The sequence below is a fragment of the Cervus canadensis genome, chromosome 19, assembly GCF_019320065.1.
Source record: "Cervus canadensis isolate Bull #8, Minnesota chromosome 19, ASM1932006v1, whole genome shotgun sequence".
Taxonomy (NCBI): domain Eukaryota; kingdom Metazoa; phylum Chordata; class Mammalia; order Artiodactyla; family Cervidae; genus Cervus; species Cervus canadensis.
Genome location: NC_057404.1, coordinates 4820189 through 4841408, shown reverse-complemented (window position 1 = coordinate 4841408; position 21220 = coordinate 4820189). Strand labels below are relative to the sequence as shown.

The 21220-nt window shown below is 43.4% G+C and overlaps 1 protein-coding gene across 3 annotated transcripts in view; it reads right to left on the bottom strand.

Annotated features, from left to right (window-relative positions):
- ATP8A1 (ATPase phospholipid transporting 8A1) overlaps nucleotides 1-20866 on the bottom strand; it is a 225987-nt gene extending 205121 nt beyond the window's left edge. For all 3 annotated transcript variants that reach the window (XM_043438424.1, XM_043438425.1, XM_043438423.1), the window contains exon 1: nucleotides 20487-20866. In XM_043438424.1, coding sequence (XP_043294359.1) covers nucleotides 20487-20535 — 49 coding nt within the window. In that variant the 5' untranslated portion in view covers nucleotides 20536-20866. The remainder of the gene's footprint in view (nucleotides 1-20486) is intronic.
- Nucleotides 20867-21220: the final 354 nt, after the last annotated feature.

Genomic DNA, 21220 nt, shown 5'->3' with positions numbered 1-21220 from the left:
TTGGGCCTCACACATAGTAATCATTCAATTTCTGTGGTTCCCAGCTTAGGATACTAACCTAGAAAAACAATCATCTTGGGCATGCTGAGTTACTGCAAATACTAAAGAAAACACTAATGCCAAATCATACTTAATAGGAAAAGGAGAACAATGAAAGACAGAAGAAATGTAATGATATCCCCTGAGGGATATTCCACAGATCCTTCTGTCAGACAGAAGAATAAGTGGTATGTTCCCAATATAGATTAAACATTGGCACAGGAACGGACTGGACTAGCAATGAAGGGTTTCAACCACCAGACACACATCCGGCATCTCCTAGAAGCCTCAATTAGCTAAAAGCATCATTGACTCGTCATCACTTGAGAAGGTACAGGAAATAAGGTGAGGAATTGGTACTATGGACTGGATTCTAATCAATGCAGAAGTGATAAGGTTTAGAAAACCTAACTGTACCAAGGAACTTTTGGTAGTCGGAGGGGGATACCAGGCTAAGCCAGACATGTGTTCTAGATTAAGAAGATGTATTTCTAATCAGTATCAATCCCAGAAGGGGCAGAAGTCCGGGAAGCTGAAGTGACACGCTGGCTAACTGAAAGGTCCTGTCTTGGGGAGAAGGGAGGTGTGGTCAGAGACCACTGTTGCCGCACAACGTGGCCTGGGACAAGGAAAAGCAGATTAAAAGATCATGGGAAAGGTTGGAAACAGGCTCACATGTTCAATAGCAAGTAACAACAAACACACAGACACCTAAGAAGGGAGGAAAAGTGTTTTTAAAAGTGTTGAGCGACTACAAAAGCGTTTCCTCGCTTCCTTTGCAATACAGTAAATTCATGGGATAGGTCCACTGTCTGAAATGGATGGTGTGATGTCAACAGATCATAGAAGCAGAACTCCTCAATTCCCACTTCTCCTCCTTCACGTCATTTGGGATCAAGGATAATTACCCTAAAACTAGGAAGGTTAGAATGAATGGCAGTTGGAGGAGCTAATGCAAAAGAGATGGTAGGGGATTAGTTTAAAAAGAAAAAAGACGAGGCAGTGCCTAGCTGCTCTAAATCCTGATAGGTTCATATTTTGTAGCGTGTGTGTATACATATATACAATACTTTTAAATCTATAAAACTGTGAGAACTTGCAGAATAGCTAAAGTGTTACTAATCACAGAAGAACCATGGGAAACAGCGAAGTGTTTTAAAAAGGAAAGTAGATGGATCCTGTACATTATAAACTACTGTTCATGAAAAGTGTAGTCCACAGTCATGCTTTCCAAGTTCACAGATTTTAATAAATGGGATCTACAGCTTCTAAAGGATTTATGGTAATTTCCAAAAACAGTTCGGAGAAGGCAATGGCAACCCACTCCAGTGCTCTTGCCTGGAAAATCCCACGGACGGAGGAGCCTGGTGGGCTGCAGTCCATGGGGTCGCGAAGAGTCCGACACGACTTCACTTTCACTTTTCACTTTCATGCATCGGAGAAGGAAATGGCAACCCACTCCAGTGTTCTTGCCTGGAGAATCCCAGGGACGGGGGAGCCTGGTGGGCTGCCGTCTACGGGGTCGCACAGAGTCAGACACAACTGAAGCGACTTAGCAGCAGCAGCAGCTAAAAATAGTTAATTCGAAAGTTAAAAGGAATACCTTCCTTTTGCACTGAGAATTCAGCTAACATTGAGCAGGGGGCCATTGTTTTTAAAGTAGTGTTTCTCATACCCAAAATGTATAGTCAGAGATTGAAGGGAATTTTTTTCCTATGAAAAAGGTCCTCTGTGCATGTGTGCTAAGGCACTCAAGTCGTGTGCAACTCTTTGAGACCCTTGTGCACTGTAGCCCGCCAGGCTCCTCTGTCCCTAGGATTCTCCAGGCAAGAATACTGGAGTGGGTTGCGGGACCCTCCTCCAGGGAAAAAAGGTCCTTTACACTACCTAAACCTGAATAATAATGTTATTGGCCAAGTCCTTAGCATTCTGTACTTCAACAAGAGTAGACACACCCTGTCTTTAAAAACCTGAGACCCTGGATCCCATGATTAGGTAACGATGTAGATTCACTGCTGGTTGACAAACATCCATAAAGGGGCTTCCACTGGAGCTTTCCTTTGGCTGCCCACTTCTTTCGAGCCCTCCTGATGGAGCCTTCCCTGGGTCACCCTTGGCTCCTGCCCCTACTCCCTTCTCCTGGCTTAGTTCTCTGACCTTGGGTATCAGGGTCAACAGGGTCCCCTGACCGGCAGGGCCAGGTGGACTTCTTTCTGCGAAAGTGGACTTGTGGTCCGGAGACACTTGCAGACAGACTCGGCACTGGGCAAGGACCAGGCTGGGCGTGGAGAGTCAGGGAGTCGGGCTGCGGGGGGTGATGCCCCTCGCCACCCCCCTTCCCCCCACCATGAAGCCACATGGACGGCAAAGATATGAAGCCAATGGAGTAGATGTACAGAGAACAAACACAGGCAACTCTGGACAGAATAAGGGACCCCAGAGCCTGAGCCCCATGGGGCTCTTCTATGATCCAAGGGGACCCCTGGATAGTGAAAGTAGATGCATAACTTCCTGAGGGATCTGGAGCCAGACTGCCTGGGTTCCAATAAGACAAGATAACATACACCGTACGATTAGTAAATATGCAAATGACATGAAAGAATCAATTCAGGAAGATTTTGGGAGACTGAATAAATTGAAGATCCTACACTAATGCCTAAAAAAATCAGCTGTGTAAATATAATATGGAGCATATTTGGCCCAGCAAGACATGCAGGAGACAAATGGTTTAATCGCTTTTATTGCTTTCTTAGCAAGAAAGAACTTGCTAAGAATTAGAACCGTCTGAGAGTGGAAAGGGGTGTTTCACAAGGGGGTGTGATTCCTGTCACTCAGAGGTTTTCAAGCAGGAGCTGGATGACCAAACGCCCGCAGGCTGGACCAGGGACAGTGCAGACAGTTCACTCCAACCCTGGAATTCCATGATGTCATCTTTTTAAAGTTTTTCTTTTTCTTTTAAAACAAAGACAGTTATGAAGTCATCAGAGAACCACTAAGACAGTGCCAGTGCACAAGCAAGTTTTAACCACTTTCTGTATGGAAAAAAAATTGTTGAATTAGTTGATAAAAATGCTTGCATAATAGGTAACCCCGTTAATTTCACCACAACACAATCATAGGAAGACAGAACTGAATTAAAGTTCTGAATAAGTCAGTCTTTGAAGCATATTGGAAAAAGGAATAAGAAGCAATCATGAAGTTATCTGAATTATTACAACTTTTATTTTTAGAGCTCCTGATGCATTTTACAATATAAAAACAGGTGGACAGGCCAATAGTCCTCTGATTCCAAGACCAGTTCTCAAAAGAGAACTGTTTCTTTTTATCAAAAGAAACAGAAATACCATTTGGCTGCTGCACTGTTCTCAGAATAAGTCAGTGGAATTTGATGGGCACCTGTGTATCTCCATTGTGCTTTTGCAAGAGAGAAAAATATAATTCACCTTTATTTTTTAAACATTGTCTCAAGTGTCAAAAACACCCAGTGGAGAAGCTAAAGCCTGCCTGCTAATTTGTGGCTTGGGTGCAGTCAGCACAGCACACCCAGCACCATGAATCACCATGAGCAAGAACAGCGTTTTACTCTATAGAACTGGATACCACCCAGCACTGGGAAAGAGGTGAACCTTTCCTCTGCCTATTGACGACAAGCTGTGTCACAGTCTGGCATGTGAAATATCCAACAAGTCCGTGAACCCAGCTAGAAGAACAGGGCATCGCTAGAGGGGCCCCGGGGAGCCCCGCCACGACCCTGGGCGCAGGGGGTCGGTCTGACAGTGGACTGCAGCCACACGTGGCCGGGGATGGCTCCGCTGCTGTGAGCGCTGCGGGGGTGGGCGTAGAGAACCCACCAAGGCTGGTGAGGCGAGACAGGCTCAGAGAAACCAGAGTCGGTGGCAGGAAAGCACGGAAGGCACCGCTGCCCTCGCTTTGCCAGGATGTGGCTCAGTCAGGCGGGGGGAGCCCCACCAGGCAGATCACGCCGCGAAGCGTGAGCGACAGCAGGCGGGCTGCACAGACCTCAAAGCCCGAGCTCGGAGCCGGCTGGCGCTGCAGGGCACCTGCATATGCGTGCGGCTGCCGGCAGCCCTGCCCACTTCACAGGCAGAACGGGAACCATGAGCGGGCGGAGGGCTTCGGGAGGCTTCCAGAACCTCTGACGCCGTAAGTAAAAATCACCCAGGGCAGAGAGAGCCTCATAATGCAATCCCTATGCCTCCACATGCTACCACCACGGATTACAGATACGAAGTCAGCCCCTTACGACTTCCCTGGGGGGTCAGGGTTGGGAATCCACCTTCCAATGCAGGGGCTACAGGTTCGATCCCGAGTCGGGGGACTAAGATCCCATGTATGTGGGGCAACTGAGCCCGTACGCGGCAACTACCGAGCCCTTGTACGCTAGAGCCGGCACTCCCCAACAAGAGAGAGAGTGTGTGCTACACCAAAGAGCCAGCAGTCAAAATAATTAATAAACATAAAAAGCAAATTTCCCCTGTGTCTTTAAAAAAAAAAAGAAATCAGCCCCTTAGATCTGCTGGAGTATCTGTGGCCACTGCTGAGCAACATGCAATGGGCCTGGACATGATGAGAAGAAAACTCCATGAGATTTCAAAACCACGCCAGCATGTTAAAAGCTCAGCTTCCAAAATCTGAACAGCTTGATCTTATCCCTATCACTCAGCAGATGCGGATTCAAGGAACATTTGCTTAGCATCTACTTTATAGCAAGTGTTTTAATTTTGCACTCTGAAAGATGTTTCTGCAGTGTGGAACACCTCGAGAGCCAAAAGAACACAATGATGACATAAAGACTATTCTCATCAACTCTGATTATGGAGTGAAAAGTCTCTGCAACAGAATGATCAGTTCCAAAGAGATGAATCCATGGAGTTCCTAGGTGTCCAAAAACACCAATAGAGTGATCAGTTCCAAAGAGATGAACCCATACTGCTCCCAGATGGCTAAAATGCATAGAAACAAGGAATAGGCCCCGATAGCTCAGCTGGGTTGGGAAGATCCCCTGGAGAAGGGGTAGGCCACCCACTCCAGTATTCATGGGCTTCCCTGGTGGCTCAGCTGGTAAAGAAGGTGCCTGCAAAGTGGGAGAATCGGGTTAAATCCCTAGGTTGCGAAGATGCCCTGGAGGAGGGCATGGCAACCCATTCCAGTATTCTTGCCTGGAAAATTCCATGGACAGAGGAGCCTGGGAGGGCTAACTGTCCATGGGGTCACAAAGAGTCAAACACAACTGAGCGACTAAGCATAGCACACAGCACAAGATACTAACAGTTATGTTTACTGAATTTCTAAAGAAAACTAAAGGGAAGGTAGAGGAAGGAGATTGAATTTAGGATAAAAGCAATCCTCTTTCCAAAAAGAAAAGAAAATATGTCGAAACATACCTATTTTGGCACATGTGGATCTTCACAGTCTTTTCTAAGATGCAAGGAGGTTTTTAGTCCTTTATCCCAGAGTTTTCTATCTTAATAAATGGTGCCATCATTTTGGGTTTAGGGCCCCAAACCTGCAACATCCTTAACACTCTGCGTCCTACCCACCAATAAATCTGTTAGATCTCCCTTCAAACTATACTATAAATCTGACCACATCTGACCACAGATAGCTAGTAGTCCAAGCCACAATCACCTTTCTTTGATCAACCTCTACCCCCAAGATGAAATCAGAATCTCCTGGGGCAAAATCCAAAGATCAGCTATTTTGAAGCTCTTCAGAAGACTCCAATGTGCAGTCGGCCTTGGTCTACTCTCTAGCCAGGAGACAGATGATTCATGGGTAAGTTTTATTGTATTTGGGGAAAGCGAAACGGGAGTCTTTAGAGGGGCTATCTGACTTGTCCAAGGCCACAGAGCTCAGAAGATGCCAAAGTCAGATGTCACTCCAGGCCCTTTGGGAGCCCTGAGTGCCTTATTTCCTTTTCTGTCCAGTCAATTATTTACAGAGCAGTGCCTTAAGATACTTAGGGAAGTGGGACAGCACCAAGTGAGTTATTCTCCAGATTTCTCTGTGCCACACAACAGATGCACTCTGCTCTTTAAGTGGCTACTATGTCAAATAGCAGGGTACCAAACCAGCTAAAGACACATGAAGTATAAACAGTAAAGATGGTGAGTCTATTAGTGTGAGTCAACAGAATTATTTCAGAGACAATTCCAGCTGAACATATGGAAAAATGCCTGACATCTTATAAAGAAAACTATCAAACTATCAATTCAAACTGAAGACCTTGGTATTCAGACTTAGTTAAAATTAAAACATAGGAGAGTAGTTCACTCACCCGAAAGTCACTTAATAAGATCAAGAGGAATTCAGCAGAGTACTTGGGGAAATTAAGAAGGCCTTCTTCCTTCTTTGCTAATTACATTCACAAAAGGCCAACCCATGTAATGATTCTTTCACTGAACTTTAAACCAAAATACACAAATGAGTTGCCATCTGGGGTTAAACTGAACCAGTGATTCAGAACTCCATCCCCCTCCTCCAATCGAATTCTGGCTTCTTTTTAAAAAAAGATTTCCATCTGTGGAGTACAAGTAACATTATCACCTAAAAAAGAAAAGTCTAAATGCAGAAATGATAAGGATAGAAGAGAATTAAAAAAAAAAAACACAAAAAAACCCCACAAAGGTTGGACACAATACACTTGACCTAAGGCACAATAGGGGCTTAATTGGTGGGTCAGGGGTAAAGAATCCACCTCCCAATGCAGGAGATGCAGGTTCAATCCCTGGTTGGGAAGATCCCCTGCAGAAGGAAATGTCAACCCACTCCAGTATTCTTGCCTGGGAAATCTCATGGACAGAGGAGCCTGGCAGGCTACAGTCCATGGGGTCGCAGAAGTCAGACACAAATTAGTGACTAAATAACAAAACAAGGGACTAGGGAGTTTGTTTTCTACTCCTAGAAGTTTGAAATCATCATCATCACACCCTGAAGCCAGACCCCAGCACCCATCAGGAGGCCACAGAGAAATCATACTGGCTACATTAAGAGTTTCAAAATGAGCTTCATCTTAGCAACCAGGGAAGGCAGGTAAATTGAGGTTTGTGGTAAGTTTCTGTTTTCTGTACATTAACCTGCGAAAGATCTATTAACATCGGGGTGAGATAAATTAATAACTGTAGACTAAAGAAAATAAACCTCTTGTACAGAAAGTAGCCACAGAAATTTTGGAAACTTTTACTGAGTTGTTAAGGTATTTCTTCCAGGTGCAAATAACTACACACATATAGGCTACAAATATAGGGGGAATAAAGACATGAAGTACAACATACTAAAAGTTAAGTAGGTTAGCAAAAACCAGAAATGACATTGCAGAGAGGCTCATATTCATCAAGCTCCCAAAGTAGATATAGAACCAGCTAAAAATAAACGGGATGTGTTTACTCTTCATTTGGTTGTACTGAATTGACTGTTTAATTCAGAATTTTAAAGAAATTCTTCTAAACCAAATAACTGAGTATCATCATACACGCTTCATCATTTCCGACAGGGGAAATTTAGAGAAGTGCAATTAGATCCATTAAGTAACTGGGCAGTAGACAAATTTACCCAAAAAAATATCCATATGCTCTTGGTTTCTCGGCTGGCAATCTATATGACTTTATATAATCTATTCTTCTCTCCACAAGCAAGGAAATTCAAAGAACTGCATCAGTATTTTTCAACACTGTTGGACATCAGAATTATCTGGAAGATACAATATCAATGCTTAGTCCATACGCCCGACGGCCCAGACTGATTCCATTGGTCGGGTGAGTCCAGGCATCAGTACTGCTTAGACGATCCCCATCTGATTCACTGTGCAGCCGGGATTGAGCACCACCAACGTACGCTTGACTGTAAGCCTGTTACACAAGCCTCGCACTGCCCTGACCACCCTGGGCACACTCTACATTAAAGATGGCAGAGTCACTCTTCCTCAAATCGTCTCTCTAACCCTTACTCACAACTGCGGGGAAAACGTTATGAAAGTTGAGTGAGTCTGCCTGAGAATACTCATCACGTCCATTCTGGCATCAAGCAGACTGAATCCAACTTAAAAGATATACAGCGGCACATCAAGCTTGGGTAAAACCTATAGGGAGAGATTGGTTTCATTTCTTTGGTCAGGGAGAGGACACGGGCTGAGTTTAGAAATGGAAGTAGAGTGAGACAGACGAGCAGGGGGCTGGGGAGGGTCAGCTAGTCATTAGGAGGACAGGATGGTGCCCAGAAAGACGGTCATGGACAGCAGGCGCGCTCAGAACCAGAGCGCTCCAACACGGGCCACACGTTTGCCCAGAAGAGCTGGCCAAGAGTGCCGAGGGGGGAGTGAAAGCAAAAGATGCTCAGAGCCCCCGGCAGCTGGCCCGGCACCCGAACTCCTCCCCAGGGCAGAGGCCGAGAGGAGGCCTCGCTCAGACAGGCAGGGCCCCCAGAACTGGGGCTCTAGTTGCTGCGACAAGCAGTCAGGGTCAAGGAAAGGGTGGCAGGGTGGTTCAAGCCACATCCTCAAAGCGCTAAATTAGAGCTCCTCTAACGTCTCCTGCTGCGAAGGTTTTCTGGACTGCGGTAGGGCTAAATCTACACGGGGGAAAGGGAGGGACAAGGGGGAAAGATGGGCTGCAGATGCTAGAAGGAGATTTCCTCCACATCAAGTTGGCTTTAAGACCAGAGTTAGCCACAGAGAGCGACGCTAATTAGAGAAGCTCAATTATTCTAAACTGGTGCCAGAGCAAACCACCTCTCTGACTCACCCCTGCAAACCAGTTTGCTTGCTTCATTCATGAAGATTAATCTTGTATTCTAAATAGGTCTGGCCCACTAAAGTGGTTTCCTGGTTCAGAGCCTCCACTGCCTTTGACCTTCTTAGCAACAGTCTGCACCTAAGCTGCCACATGCCTAACCCAGGCTCCTGAAGTACAGCCCTGAATGGATCAAGACATCAAGTCATCTTCAAAGATGGGCTTAAGCAAGACAATGAAGAGGCTCAATTCAAAACAGCCTTTGCCCAGTTTATTCAATGTATAAATAACCCAGTAAGCCAAATTCTTTAGCCCCTTAGATGAACAAAATTGATGGCAACAATGTATATAAAGGCAAACTACCCAAAGTTACTATCCTATGTACACACATTTCCTGCTAACATTTAAAAGAAAACTAATAGGAAGGTCCTGTAGAGTGGTCTTATCAAATCTTTTTAAAAAAGAATTACATTTAATGGGTCCAAAACAACAGGCTTCAAAAGATGCCATGATGAATTTACATGAAACCTCTAAATTGCCATGAGGGCTATGTCACAAGCAGTATTATTTAAGCACTAATACATTTTGCGAGGTTTTATGAGGACATTTGAGAAGGCCTTCTGTTGGAAGCAAGTAAGGCTTAATCTCTACTTAAGATAGAAGTATATCTACACATGTACTTTTATTTTTTTTTACATGTACTTTTAATAAGCTTACTTTGAGCCATCATTTCTGTTATAAAATTTTATACTCTGAAAAACTCTAGTAAATCCTTAAGTCCAAGCTAGAGATATAATTTGGAGCTGTGCTGACCAGCACAGGAACCACGGGCCACATGTGGAAACAGATGTGAAAGGGGACTGGTTTAAATTGAGATGTGCTGTAAATATAAAATGCATAGCAGTTACAAACTAGTACAAAGAAGAATGCAAACTATTTCATTATTGATTTTTAATATCATAATGAGATGATATTTTGGATCTATTAAAGAAAAAATATTATTAAAATTAATTTCAGTTATTTAATTTTTTACAGTGTAGCTGCTAGAGGATTTACAAGTACATATGTGTCTAGTGCTCGTGGATCACTTTATTTCTCTCAGTGCTGATCTAAGACATGAATGTCAATTTGATGGGAGTAGATCTTACAAAACCATTAGTTAAATCTTAGCTGGTCTAAATTCTGACCTCTAACCCTAACAAAAAGGATAAAAAAGAGCAGTTACCTTGGCTATTGTGTAAGGGCTATGTGAAACCTTAGAAAAAGTAAGTTGGAACCCAAGTACATAAAACTTCAGCACATAAAAAGGAACAAATCTTACTAAAAAAAATAATGTAATCAGAATATACCTGATCAAATCTAATTATAATTGAAAACCTTGTTTAAAAATACCTTATGATGTATAATTTTAAAACCTATGGAGATAAAAATTAACTGAAAAACTATTTAAAGTGAAAGAATTCAGACTGATGGTTAGTTTCAAACTCAACAGTTTCCACCTTACATATTCTGTCAGTCATGAGCAAAAACATAATTTTAGAAAGGATTCCATGCACAATATCTTTATAAAACATAAGCTATCTAAAGAACAAATCATTAAAATGGATAGAATTTATTTAAGAAAACTCTCTCCAGCACATAAAAGAAAAACTAATAAATGGAGCGTAAAACTAAGCTTAAACGACTCAGTATAAGATATCAGTTCTCTCAATACAAATTTATAAAATTAACGCAATATCAATAAATATTCCAACACATTAACTTTATTCAATGATACACTCATTAGTTCAAGTGGAAAAATAAGCATGAAAGTGGCCAGAAAAAAAAATTAGAGGAAATAACAGTGATTAATTGTAACAAAGGAATTTGTTACAAGGGGCCAAAACAGACCAAAATATAGAAGAGAGGGAGAGGGGAAGAGGGGAGAGGCTGACTCCAACCATGACTCAACCATGTATGTAAATTTAGCATGTAAAAGCAACACCTCAGATCAGTGAGGGGAGAACAGATGATAAAGCATATGGTTATCATGCCAGATAGAGAATAAATTGAGAAAAAAATAAAACTAGACCCCTAGCTCACATCTCACAACAAGATAAATCCCATAGGAATTACATGTATAACTGTTTAAAGGTGAAATCTAAAAGTGCTAATACTAGAAGAAGAACACAAGTGAAAAATTATCATTATCTTGACATAAGAAACATGACATTAAGCCAGAAATTTTAAGGAAGAAACTGAAAGATTATACTTTACAAAAACCAAGCAGGTACAGGAGAAAACATCAAAAAAGGGAAAAGATGAACTATTAACAGGGAAAACAGCTACTGTCAGGGGCATGTGATAAGCTCTTAAAATTCAATACAAGACAATCTTCACAAAGGAACTTACAATGCATAAACAATTCAGACAAAAATAAAAATAACTACTAAAACCAATCAGGATGCATATCTTATAAGTACAGCAATGTAAACTTAGAGTTTTTTTTCTGCACTGTATATTCAAAAGGATAAAGAAGACTATCCAGTGGTGGGGAAGGAGTAGCGGGGTAGGACCTCTGGTTTATTTTCAGCGAGGGCATTAACGTGAATAATCTTTTAGCATTTTTTTGCCATTATAAAAAAATTAAAAAGATACATACTTTTGCCCCAGAAATCCCTTTCCTCAAAGAATTTTCAAAGAGATAATCAGAAAAGTGTACAAAGATATATAAAGATGCCTATTCAAAAGTGTTTTGTTTTTTTTGAAAATACACACTGGAAATGACCTACATGCCTACCCACAGAGGATTCCTTAGTTAATTATTATACAATAACATCTATAATGCTAAGCTGCCATAAAATACACGATCTACGCATTCAACAAATAATTACTGAGGCCCTACTAAGTGCCAGGCAGCGCTCTAGGCACGGAGGATTTAAATAGCGACAGTAGATAAAAAAATTTCTTTCCACGGGTGAAGGTGGTCGAAACTACAAACTTTCAGCAACCTAGGTGTCCATCCACAGATGAATGGATGAAGAACTTGTGGCACATATATAATGGAACATTACTCAACCATAAAAAGGAACACATTTGAGTCAGTTGAACTGAGGTGGATGAACATAGAACCTGTTACACAGAATGAAGTATTCTTTCATTCATGAGTCATGATTCATGTTGCTGTTTGAGGGGCTTTCCTGGTGGCTGAGAGAGTAAAAAATCTGCCAGCAATGTGGGACACCTGGGTCCGATCCCTTGGTCGGGAAGATCCCCTGGAGAAGGGAATGGCAACCCACTCCAGCATTCTTGCCTGGAGCATCCCATGGACAGAGGCGCCTGGGGGGCTGCATTACAGTCTATGGGGTCGCAGAGTCAGACGACGGAGCAGTTTACACACTCACGTCCACGCTGTGGTATGGCAGAAACCAACACGATGTTGGAAAACAATTCTTCTCCAACTAAAAATACATAAAATAACTTTCTTAAGTACAGAATTCAAATTAGAAGCTAAATTCTGAAGATGTCATCACAGCATGGTAACTATAGCTAACAACTGTTCTATATATTTGAAGTTACTAAGAGAGTAGATTTTAAAAGTTCTTATCATTACAGAAGACATCTGTAACTATGCAAGGTGATTAATATTAACTAAAATTTTTGTGGTAATCATTTTGCAATATAGTATATACAAATATGTTGCACACAAATTATGTATAATCCTATCTCAATAAAACTAGAAAAATTAAAATTTAAAATCCCATCCTTTCTGGAAGAAAGCGTTAGTTGCTCAGTCGTGTCTGACTCTTTGTGACCCCAGGGACTGTAGCCCGCCAGGCTCCTCTGTCCAAGGAATTCTTCAGCCAAGAATACTGGAGTGGGCAGCCATACCCTTCTCCATGAGATCGTCCCGACTCAGGAATTGAACCCGGGTCTCCTGCACCACACACAGATTCTTCACTATCTGAGCCACTGGGGAAGCCTTTATGGAGTTTACATAAATTATATTTATAGACAAGGATGTCTATGAAATACTAAGTGGGAAAAAAAAGATTAAGAATAATGTAGGCTCTGATCTGAGTTTTCTTAAGAAATAAATATATTTCTCTTCTGGAAAATTATTGGAATGGATATCTATTAAATGATAATGTATATATTAAGTGGTTATATTTAGATGGCTTAGTTTGGGGTGATTTTTACTGTCTTCTTGACATCTCTGCAGTATGAGTTTTTTTCCAACGAGCAGCTGTTACTTCTACAATCAAGAGACCAAAACTAAGCTCTGTCATTAAAAATAAAGTTGAGAGTTAACTGTTCATCTGACAAAAGCTGTTAAGTCCAAGGATACAGCAGTGAACAGATAACACAAAAAATCGCTCCCTTTTCAATGGTCAGGTTCCAAGCAGGAGGGTACCAAGTAGGGCTGATTATCAGGCATCTGTAGGTCATCTCATCTTTATTTAGGTCACAAGATTCATTTAAGTCAATCCTACTATGCCCTAGGCAATATCCTCAGTATATCAGTAAACAAAACAGACAAAAGATCCCTGCCTTTAGGGAGCATACTGCCCAGAGGATAAGAACATTGAAAGATGTGGGTTCCAGGGAGTAGTAAAGAATGAATCTGTTGCCTTTACAACATTTACACTGTAATGAAATCATGTGCTTAGAAATTCAATATAGCAGCAAATATTTCACTAACTTCAAAAGCACAGTCTTTATCTATGCAAACTTTCCTTAAGCCTGTAAGGTAGGTATGAACGATTCAGTTCTCATTGTTTTTGAAATTATATAAGTGAAATAAAAGAATAATGCACTATAGATGAAAAAGGCTAAAATAATATAATTTTGCCACACTTAATACTTTGCCAGGATTACACTAGGCAAAATAACATGTTTTGGGAATTCCCAAATATTGACCACATGAAGCACCACTATACTCACATACCTGCTCTGTGAAAGAATGTCATGTCAGTTATAAATCTATAACTCATTTTCATGATTACTTTGGGGAATCCTTCATTTGCTATACCCTTCTAACCCACCATCCAATTGGCTGGCACACAGCAGGTGCATAATACATGTTTGTTAAAGGAAGAAAGGATCTTAGTCTTCTTTTACCTGGACAAATGAAACAGCCTCCTAAAATTTTCTTCTTAGCAATTTTTATACAAATTACCTCCATGCTCCTTTTGTTACATTTTAAGCAAATAAAATGCAGTATATTTTATAATTACAAACATTTTAAAGGTGCCATTTACACAGGCCAGTTTAGGAAAACAATCCTGAGGACAACTTCTAAATTTATCACTTAGTACACATTTTACATAGTCAAATGAATGCCTTACATTTTAGCATCATAATATTCAACAGTGTAAAACGCAAACCACTGGATTGCTTTCTTGTTGTTGAGTCGCTAAGTCAAGTCTGACTCTCTGTGATCCTACTGGATAGGTACATGGTGTGGTTTTTTTTTTTGGTGTGCATTTCCTTAGTTTTGAATAGTGGCCATTATTTTGTAAATCATGAGCTCTAGAACACCTCTTTTAATCAAGCAAAAGCCTTTGACAATCTGACAGTGACAATGCCTGTCAGTTGCCTATCCAATAACAATTCTTCCTTTTTTCTTTTAATAATAAAACACTACATGTCAGCTAGAAAACTCCAGCTTTCCTTGCAGAAGCGAGCCAATGCAAAATAACCGCTAGCCTCTGTGTGGGACTTCCAAGAAAACCCTTTGGTCTCACACGCGTCTTCATTTTTCCTCTGACCTGGAATTCCTATACAATGGCTGGAACGCCAGCAGCCACACTATGACTTTAAGGAAGTTATACACTTAGATGATGAGGCAGAAAGGCGTAAGGAGCCCATGTCCCTTATGACTTTATTTGGTGGGCACAGGTGACCTGGACTGTCTTCATGCTAGTTTTATAGCACCCAGAAAAATTCTGTTTTGTGTAGACCACTGTTATTTCAGTCCCTGTTTCTAGGATTTTTAATGCTGTATTTAGAGGCTTATTTGATTTAGCTGGAGTAAAAGTAAAAGGGCATATGATTCTTAGTCTTCTGCATCATTTAGCCTTGCTTTCTGGCAAACTTATCTACCAGGGTTTCAACTATTATCTCTGAACCAGAGATTCCGATTTGCTTTTCCCCACATCTAATCTCTCAGTTTCAAAGTATCTCAAAACATGTCCATTTGGATGTCCCTCAATTACTTCAGAATTTGAATTTATGTCTTCTCTTACTATACTGAAATGCCTCCTTAATTTCCTTATCTTTTAATATCTTTTCCCAATCAATTAGGTTCAAGACTGTAAAGCAGAGATCCTTAAAAGGTGCTTCACCTACACCTGAATATCCCAGCAGGTCGTGAAGAATGCAGTCCCATGGCAGATCTACTGAACAGATCTTCATGGGGTAGCTCAAGAAACAGTAGTCTTAATGAGATACCTGGGATCTTATAAACATTAAAGTCTGAAGTTACTGCTTGATAATCTCCTTTTATTTTAATACGTTTTTTCGTGGTATAGTCACTATATCACATTGTCCTATGACATGACCTTAGTCACCTCATTTCCTACTATGTTCCCCCTCTCCCCCCACACGCCCGCCATCCCGTTCCTCCAACACTCCTTACTCTCTCCTGCCTTGGGGCCTCTGCCTGGAACTTCTCCCCCCAGATTCCCAGCAGGCTTAATCCACCTCCTTCTCATCGACTTTTCCATGAGGCTAGCTTAACCAACCCATTTAAAGTTGCAATTCATCCACCAACCTTACGCATCTTGCCTTCTCTTTATTTGTCCTATAGCACTGATCACAAAGTTATAACAAAGTCTATAACTCGCTAACTTTCTGTGTTTGCTCTGTCTCTTGCCTCACTAAAATGTTAGCCCCTCCGGGGCAGGGCTTTTTCTATTCTGTTTGCTCACTGATTTATTTCAGATATGGTACTTGAAATTTCTTGAAATTTCAAGAATGGTACTTATGGGAGTTCAATAGATTATCTGTTAAACAAGATAATGATTTGTTGAGAAATAGCTCTATTTCCTCCCTTTCCAGTCTCACTGCTCCACTCCAATACTAATCCTGGTCTTTGTCAATTTTAGACCTTAAAACACACACACACACACACACACACACACACACACACACTAGTCTATTTACATTTCCTACAAACCATCCAACATACTTTGGGGATGTCACTTCCCTACAGTGATTTGGCACCTAACTGGCCCTTTTGGAGGTATTTTACTTTGACCTCATGCTTGAATGAGAACTGGATTAGAAGAACTCTAAGATCCTTTTAAAATATTTGATTCAAACTCCAAATGACTCATCCTGGTATTTAAAATACTCTATAATCTAGAAGCATTTATTTACCCAAATTTACGTGCCATTCCTTCTCAGTGTCCCTCCGTCCCCGGCCAGTTTAAGAACTCTCAAGTGAGCCACAGTCGTGCTCAGCACTTTTGCAGTTGGTCGCTCTAACCTCAGTGCCTGACTGCTGAAAGAGACGGCATTGTCTTAGAACCCTGGTACTCACACTGTGACCTGCAGACCATCACCCAGCATCGCCCGTGCGCTCGCCAGAAATGCGTCTCCAGCCCTACTCACATCTAGAAGCTGCATCTAACAATATCCCCAGGTGATGGGTGCGCGCCTTAACGTTTGAGAAGCATCGCGTGAGGACTCATTTCAAATGATTCCTCAAGGACTGTTTCCTCGCAGGCTTCAGGTTCTTATGTCTGATCTTTCATGGCTCTTTGCTATCCATAGCAAGCACTGTTCAATTAATAACATCCCCCACAGCAAGCACACTGTTCACTTAATAACATCCCCTCCTAGACTATTTCTTATTTCGTGGCCGTTCTTTCTCCTCGATTTGGTTGTAAATAACCTGCACACAGAGCAGCCATGCGTCTGGCCAATCTGGATGCAGGGAATAGAAACCCATTCAAATGGCTTAAAGTAAAAATAAGAGCCGGTTCTAAGGCTACTTGTTGAATTGGGACAAAAAGAGATAGGGGGTAGGGGGGTGGAGGGGAGGTGCTCTAGAGTCGGGGGAGGTGTGCTAGGGATGGGCCACCCTCTCTCAGCACCTGGGTCTCTCTGCGTCATTCCTTCCTTCCAGGCCATTCTCTCCTATCCTTCTGTGTTCACGTGCACACTTTCTGCTTCCTCATACCAGCAGCATCTGCACAACCTAAGACAGCCAGCCATTCACCCCTCCAGCAGCCGATTCTCCTCTGCCCCCTTCTGCCTCAGCCTTCGCTCTAAGTCTCCAAGCCCAGCTCTCCCCACGGGAGGGGTGATCACCACAAAGCCTCGGCTTTTTGAGCCAAAGCCCAAGGTCACGAGTGCTGAGCCACCTCTGGATTGTCCGCTGTTTGTCAGAAGCCCACCCTGGTCCAGCCTGCTGAGGAGTTCAGAACAATGCCATCAGGCAGCAGGAGCTGTCAAAAGAGACTAGGAGAGAAGAGTGTGGGTGGAGCAGGCAACGAGCCACATCGCCAGTCCACCGTGTCATCATTGATGCCCTCACCATGGTCCCAAGCAAAATGCTGAGCACATAATAAATTGAACCAACCAATATGGGGGAAGGGTCATTCACCGACGGCCACTACGCCTCTGACAATGTGCCAAGCACCTCCATCATTTGGGACACGGTTTCATCAACTATCAGGTGGGACCATCTTCACCAACCTTCACAACCTTATAGCGCTGTAAGGTCCTATAGGGTAATCTCTGCAAAAATGCCTTGAAAAATATACATGTCAATCAAAAACAATACTGTTGCCTCTCAGATAAAATCCTTTCACATGGTAGAAGTTTCACATAGTTTTCTGGTCCCTTCTCTCTTCCCATTTCACACGATATGGCATCCAGCAACTGCTATTATTTGAAAGCGCAATCCCAACTATTACCACTGTATTTTCATACCTTCATGGCTCACTCAAATGATGATTAAGAAAATTCATTCATTATGATCAAAAAGACAACAAATAACTACTGTTGGTGAAGGTGATTGTTGGGCGGAAATGTAAACTTATGCAGCCACTACTGAATATAGTACAGAGGTTCTTCAAAAAATTAAAAATAGAGCTACCATATGATCCAGCAATTTCACTCCTAGGTATTTATCCAAAGAAAACAAAAACACTAATTAGAAAAGATAAATGTATCACTGTGTTCATTTGAGCAATTTTTATAATAGCCAAGATATGGAAGCGACCTCAGTGCAATCAATAGATGAATGAATAAAGACGATGCAGGGTGTGTGCATGTATATGTATGTGTATGTATATATATGAATATTACTCAGTCATTAAAAAAAAGAATGAAATCTTGCCATTTACGACAACATCGGTGGATCTAGAGGGTATTATGCTAAGTGAAATAAGTCAGGGAAAGACAAGTGCTGCATGATTCCACCTATATTTGGAATCTACAAAACAAGTGAGCAAACATAACAAAAGAGAAACAGTGTCATACATACACAGAACGAACAGGTGGTTGCCAGTGGGAATTGGTGTGGGGAGGGTAGAGAAGTAGGTGAGGAGGATTAAAAGGGACAAACTTTCAGTTGCAAAATACGTGAGTCTTGTATATGAAATGTACAGTGAGGCAAATATAGTCAATAATTATGCAATAACTTTGTATGTGGACAGAGGGTAACTAAACATTTCATTTTGAAATGTTTAGAAATATCGAATCATTATGTTCTGTAACAGAAACTAACATACTCTTATAGGTTAATTATACTTCAAACAAACTCAGAAAGAAGATCAGATTGGTGGTTACCAGAGGTGCGGTGTGAGGGAGAGGGTGAAGGCAATCAAAAAATATAAACGTCCAGTTATAAGATAAATAAATACTAGGGATGTAATGTACAACATGATAAATATAATTATGTTCATATATGAAATGTTAGAAGAGTAAGTCTCAACAATTCTCATTATAAGGAAAAATTTTTTTTCTGTTTCTTTAATTTTGTATCTATATGACTTGATGAATGTTGACCAAACTTAATATGGTAATTTTACATGATGTATGGAAGTCAAATCATTATGTCATATGTCATAATGCCATGTCAATTATAGCTCAATAAAAATGGAAGAAAAAATAAGAGAAAAGGAAAATTCATTTCACTCAGAAGTATAAAAAAAGAATGTACATTTTTTTCCACTGTGCACATTTAAAGACAGTGTACATCTAAAAGGTGCCCTGTATATTTTTATTATATTACAAATGACAATAAGTATGTATGAAATTCCTAAGCAGGACACAGGTTTTCTGACTCTTGTGTGGCCTTCTCCCCAGACACGTGCCACTGAGAATTTCCAAAGTGCTGTGAGCAGAAAATCAGAGCTATGAGAGCCCCACTCCTTGCGACCCCATGTACTGCGGTCCTCCAGGCTCCTCTGTCCATGAAGTTCTCTGGGCAAGAATACTGCAGAGGGTAGCCATTCCCTTCTCCATGGGATCTTCCTGACCTAGGGACTAAACCCAGGTCTCCTGCATTGCAGGCAGCTTCTTTATTATCAGAGCCACCTTGGAAGCCCATTAGAGCCCAGAGGCCCCATTTTTAAAATCAAGGCTCAGAGGTGGAAAAATAGTAAAACGGCCCTCAAACCCCTGCAATCCAATTCTCCTAACTTCTATAGCTTTTCTCCTAAAATCATTTTAGCAGTTGCCAAACATTAAAGGGTGGAAGGGGTGGGGGTGAAGGAGGGACACCAGTGACCACAGCCAAGTTCTCAAAAACAAGTTATGAGAACGTGAGCCACCCTTGGCAGGATTCAAGTATGGGTTTATGGGAGAGAAAACCAAAAGAAAACAAAGCTCACGATCTGTACAGTCTTGGCTTCACCATGAACAAAATAAAAAAATATTTACCAATTGACGGCCAAATGCTGGGCAGGATGCTGAGGGCTCCTCAGCGGATGAAGAGTCTCAGCCCTCCAAAAGTGTATTTGCCTTTACCCTCGGGCATCTGTTGCTCATTGCTGACATTCAACAGCTGGCCCTGGGTGGAGCAAAGAAAATAGCTTCCACCTTGCTAAAAAGTCAACTCAGCTGGCCAAAGTGCAGGTATCAGGTAATCGGAAACACGAAAACAAAACCGCGGAATGGAGCTGGGTGAGACACCGCTGCAAGAGGCAGAACTGCAGAGACTGTAATGCACAGCGCCCGCTGAGCGCCCAACCCCAGTCAAGGCTCCTCCCGCTCCGAGTGGCGAGGGGCTGCGGATCTACCGATCCTGCATCCTGGGAAAGGCAATTTCAGCTCTCGGGGTGTCGTGATGTGGGGGCTGCACAAAGGTGGGCGGCGGGTTGGGGATCTGCAGCCCTAGAATGGAGAAGCCGAGCGGAGACCTAGAGGTCTGTGCGCTAGTGGGGAGGGAGGCGGGCAGGGCGAGAGCGCAGAGACCGAACAGTCACGCTGCGGCGTGAAAAGAGCCGTGGGGATCCCACCCAGGATACCAATCTCGGGGCTCTGCAGCCGCGAAGGGGTCCGCGAGGGCGCCGAAGACAGTGCAGGGAGAAGGGTTCGCCAGGGACCAGGCACAACAGCCAGACATTCCTGGGGGAAGGGGTGGGACGGGCATCTCTTTCCCGACAGACACAGACACACACTCACACCGCCCCACTCCCGGCTGGCTCCGAGTCGCCTCCGCGCGCGCTCCGCACCCAGCCCGGCGCTGCGGCGGCCACTTACCCTCGGCGCGGGACCGGATCTCCGACACGGTCCTCCGCATGGTGGGCATCGCAGCCGCCGCCGCAGGTGGGTCCTTAAGCCAGACCCTGCACCTGTCACGGCGCCGCGCGGGCGGGGGATCCGGCTTCCCTGCGCCGAGCGCTCAGCAGCCGCGCGGGCCCTGCCGGCCACCCAGGGCAGCGCCTCTGCCCCGAGAGGCCCTCGCACACCTGCGGAAGGAGGAAGAGACCACGAAGGTGGCAGCGTCCGCAGAGCGGAGCGAGATCTGCCCGCAGCCGCGCAGGGGGCGGCTCGGCGAGGGGCGGAGCTCGGGCCCCAGCGCGGGCGCCGGGGGAGGGGTCGTCGGGGCGCGCGCTCACTCGCTCCCGCGGCGGCGCGGCGGGGAAGGCGGGAGAGGGGCCGGGTGAGAGCGGGCGGAGCCTCCCGTCGCCCCGCCCCGCTTTGGACTGTACCACCTGCGAGGGGGGGGACAGACCGGGGAGCTGCTGGCTTTCTCCACCCCGGGCGCCCTCTTTCCACCCCCTGACTTCGGCTCTTCCTGTCCTTCCTCAATAGCTTTCAGATTTTTCCAAGCCTGGGCCAAAGAGAAAGGCTGCGCTGGCTCCTTCATCCTTGCAAATCCTCTTCCGCCACCCTCTGGTTTTAATAACTGTGGGGTCGCCCGTGGTCCGGAGAGTGGGGTTGGGTCTGAGCCGGCAGGAGACAGGCTAAACGGGAGAAAGGGCTTGGGCGCA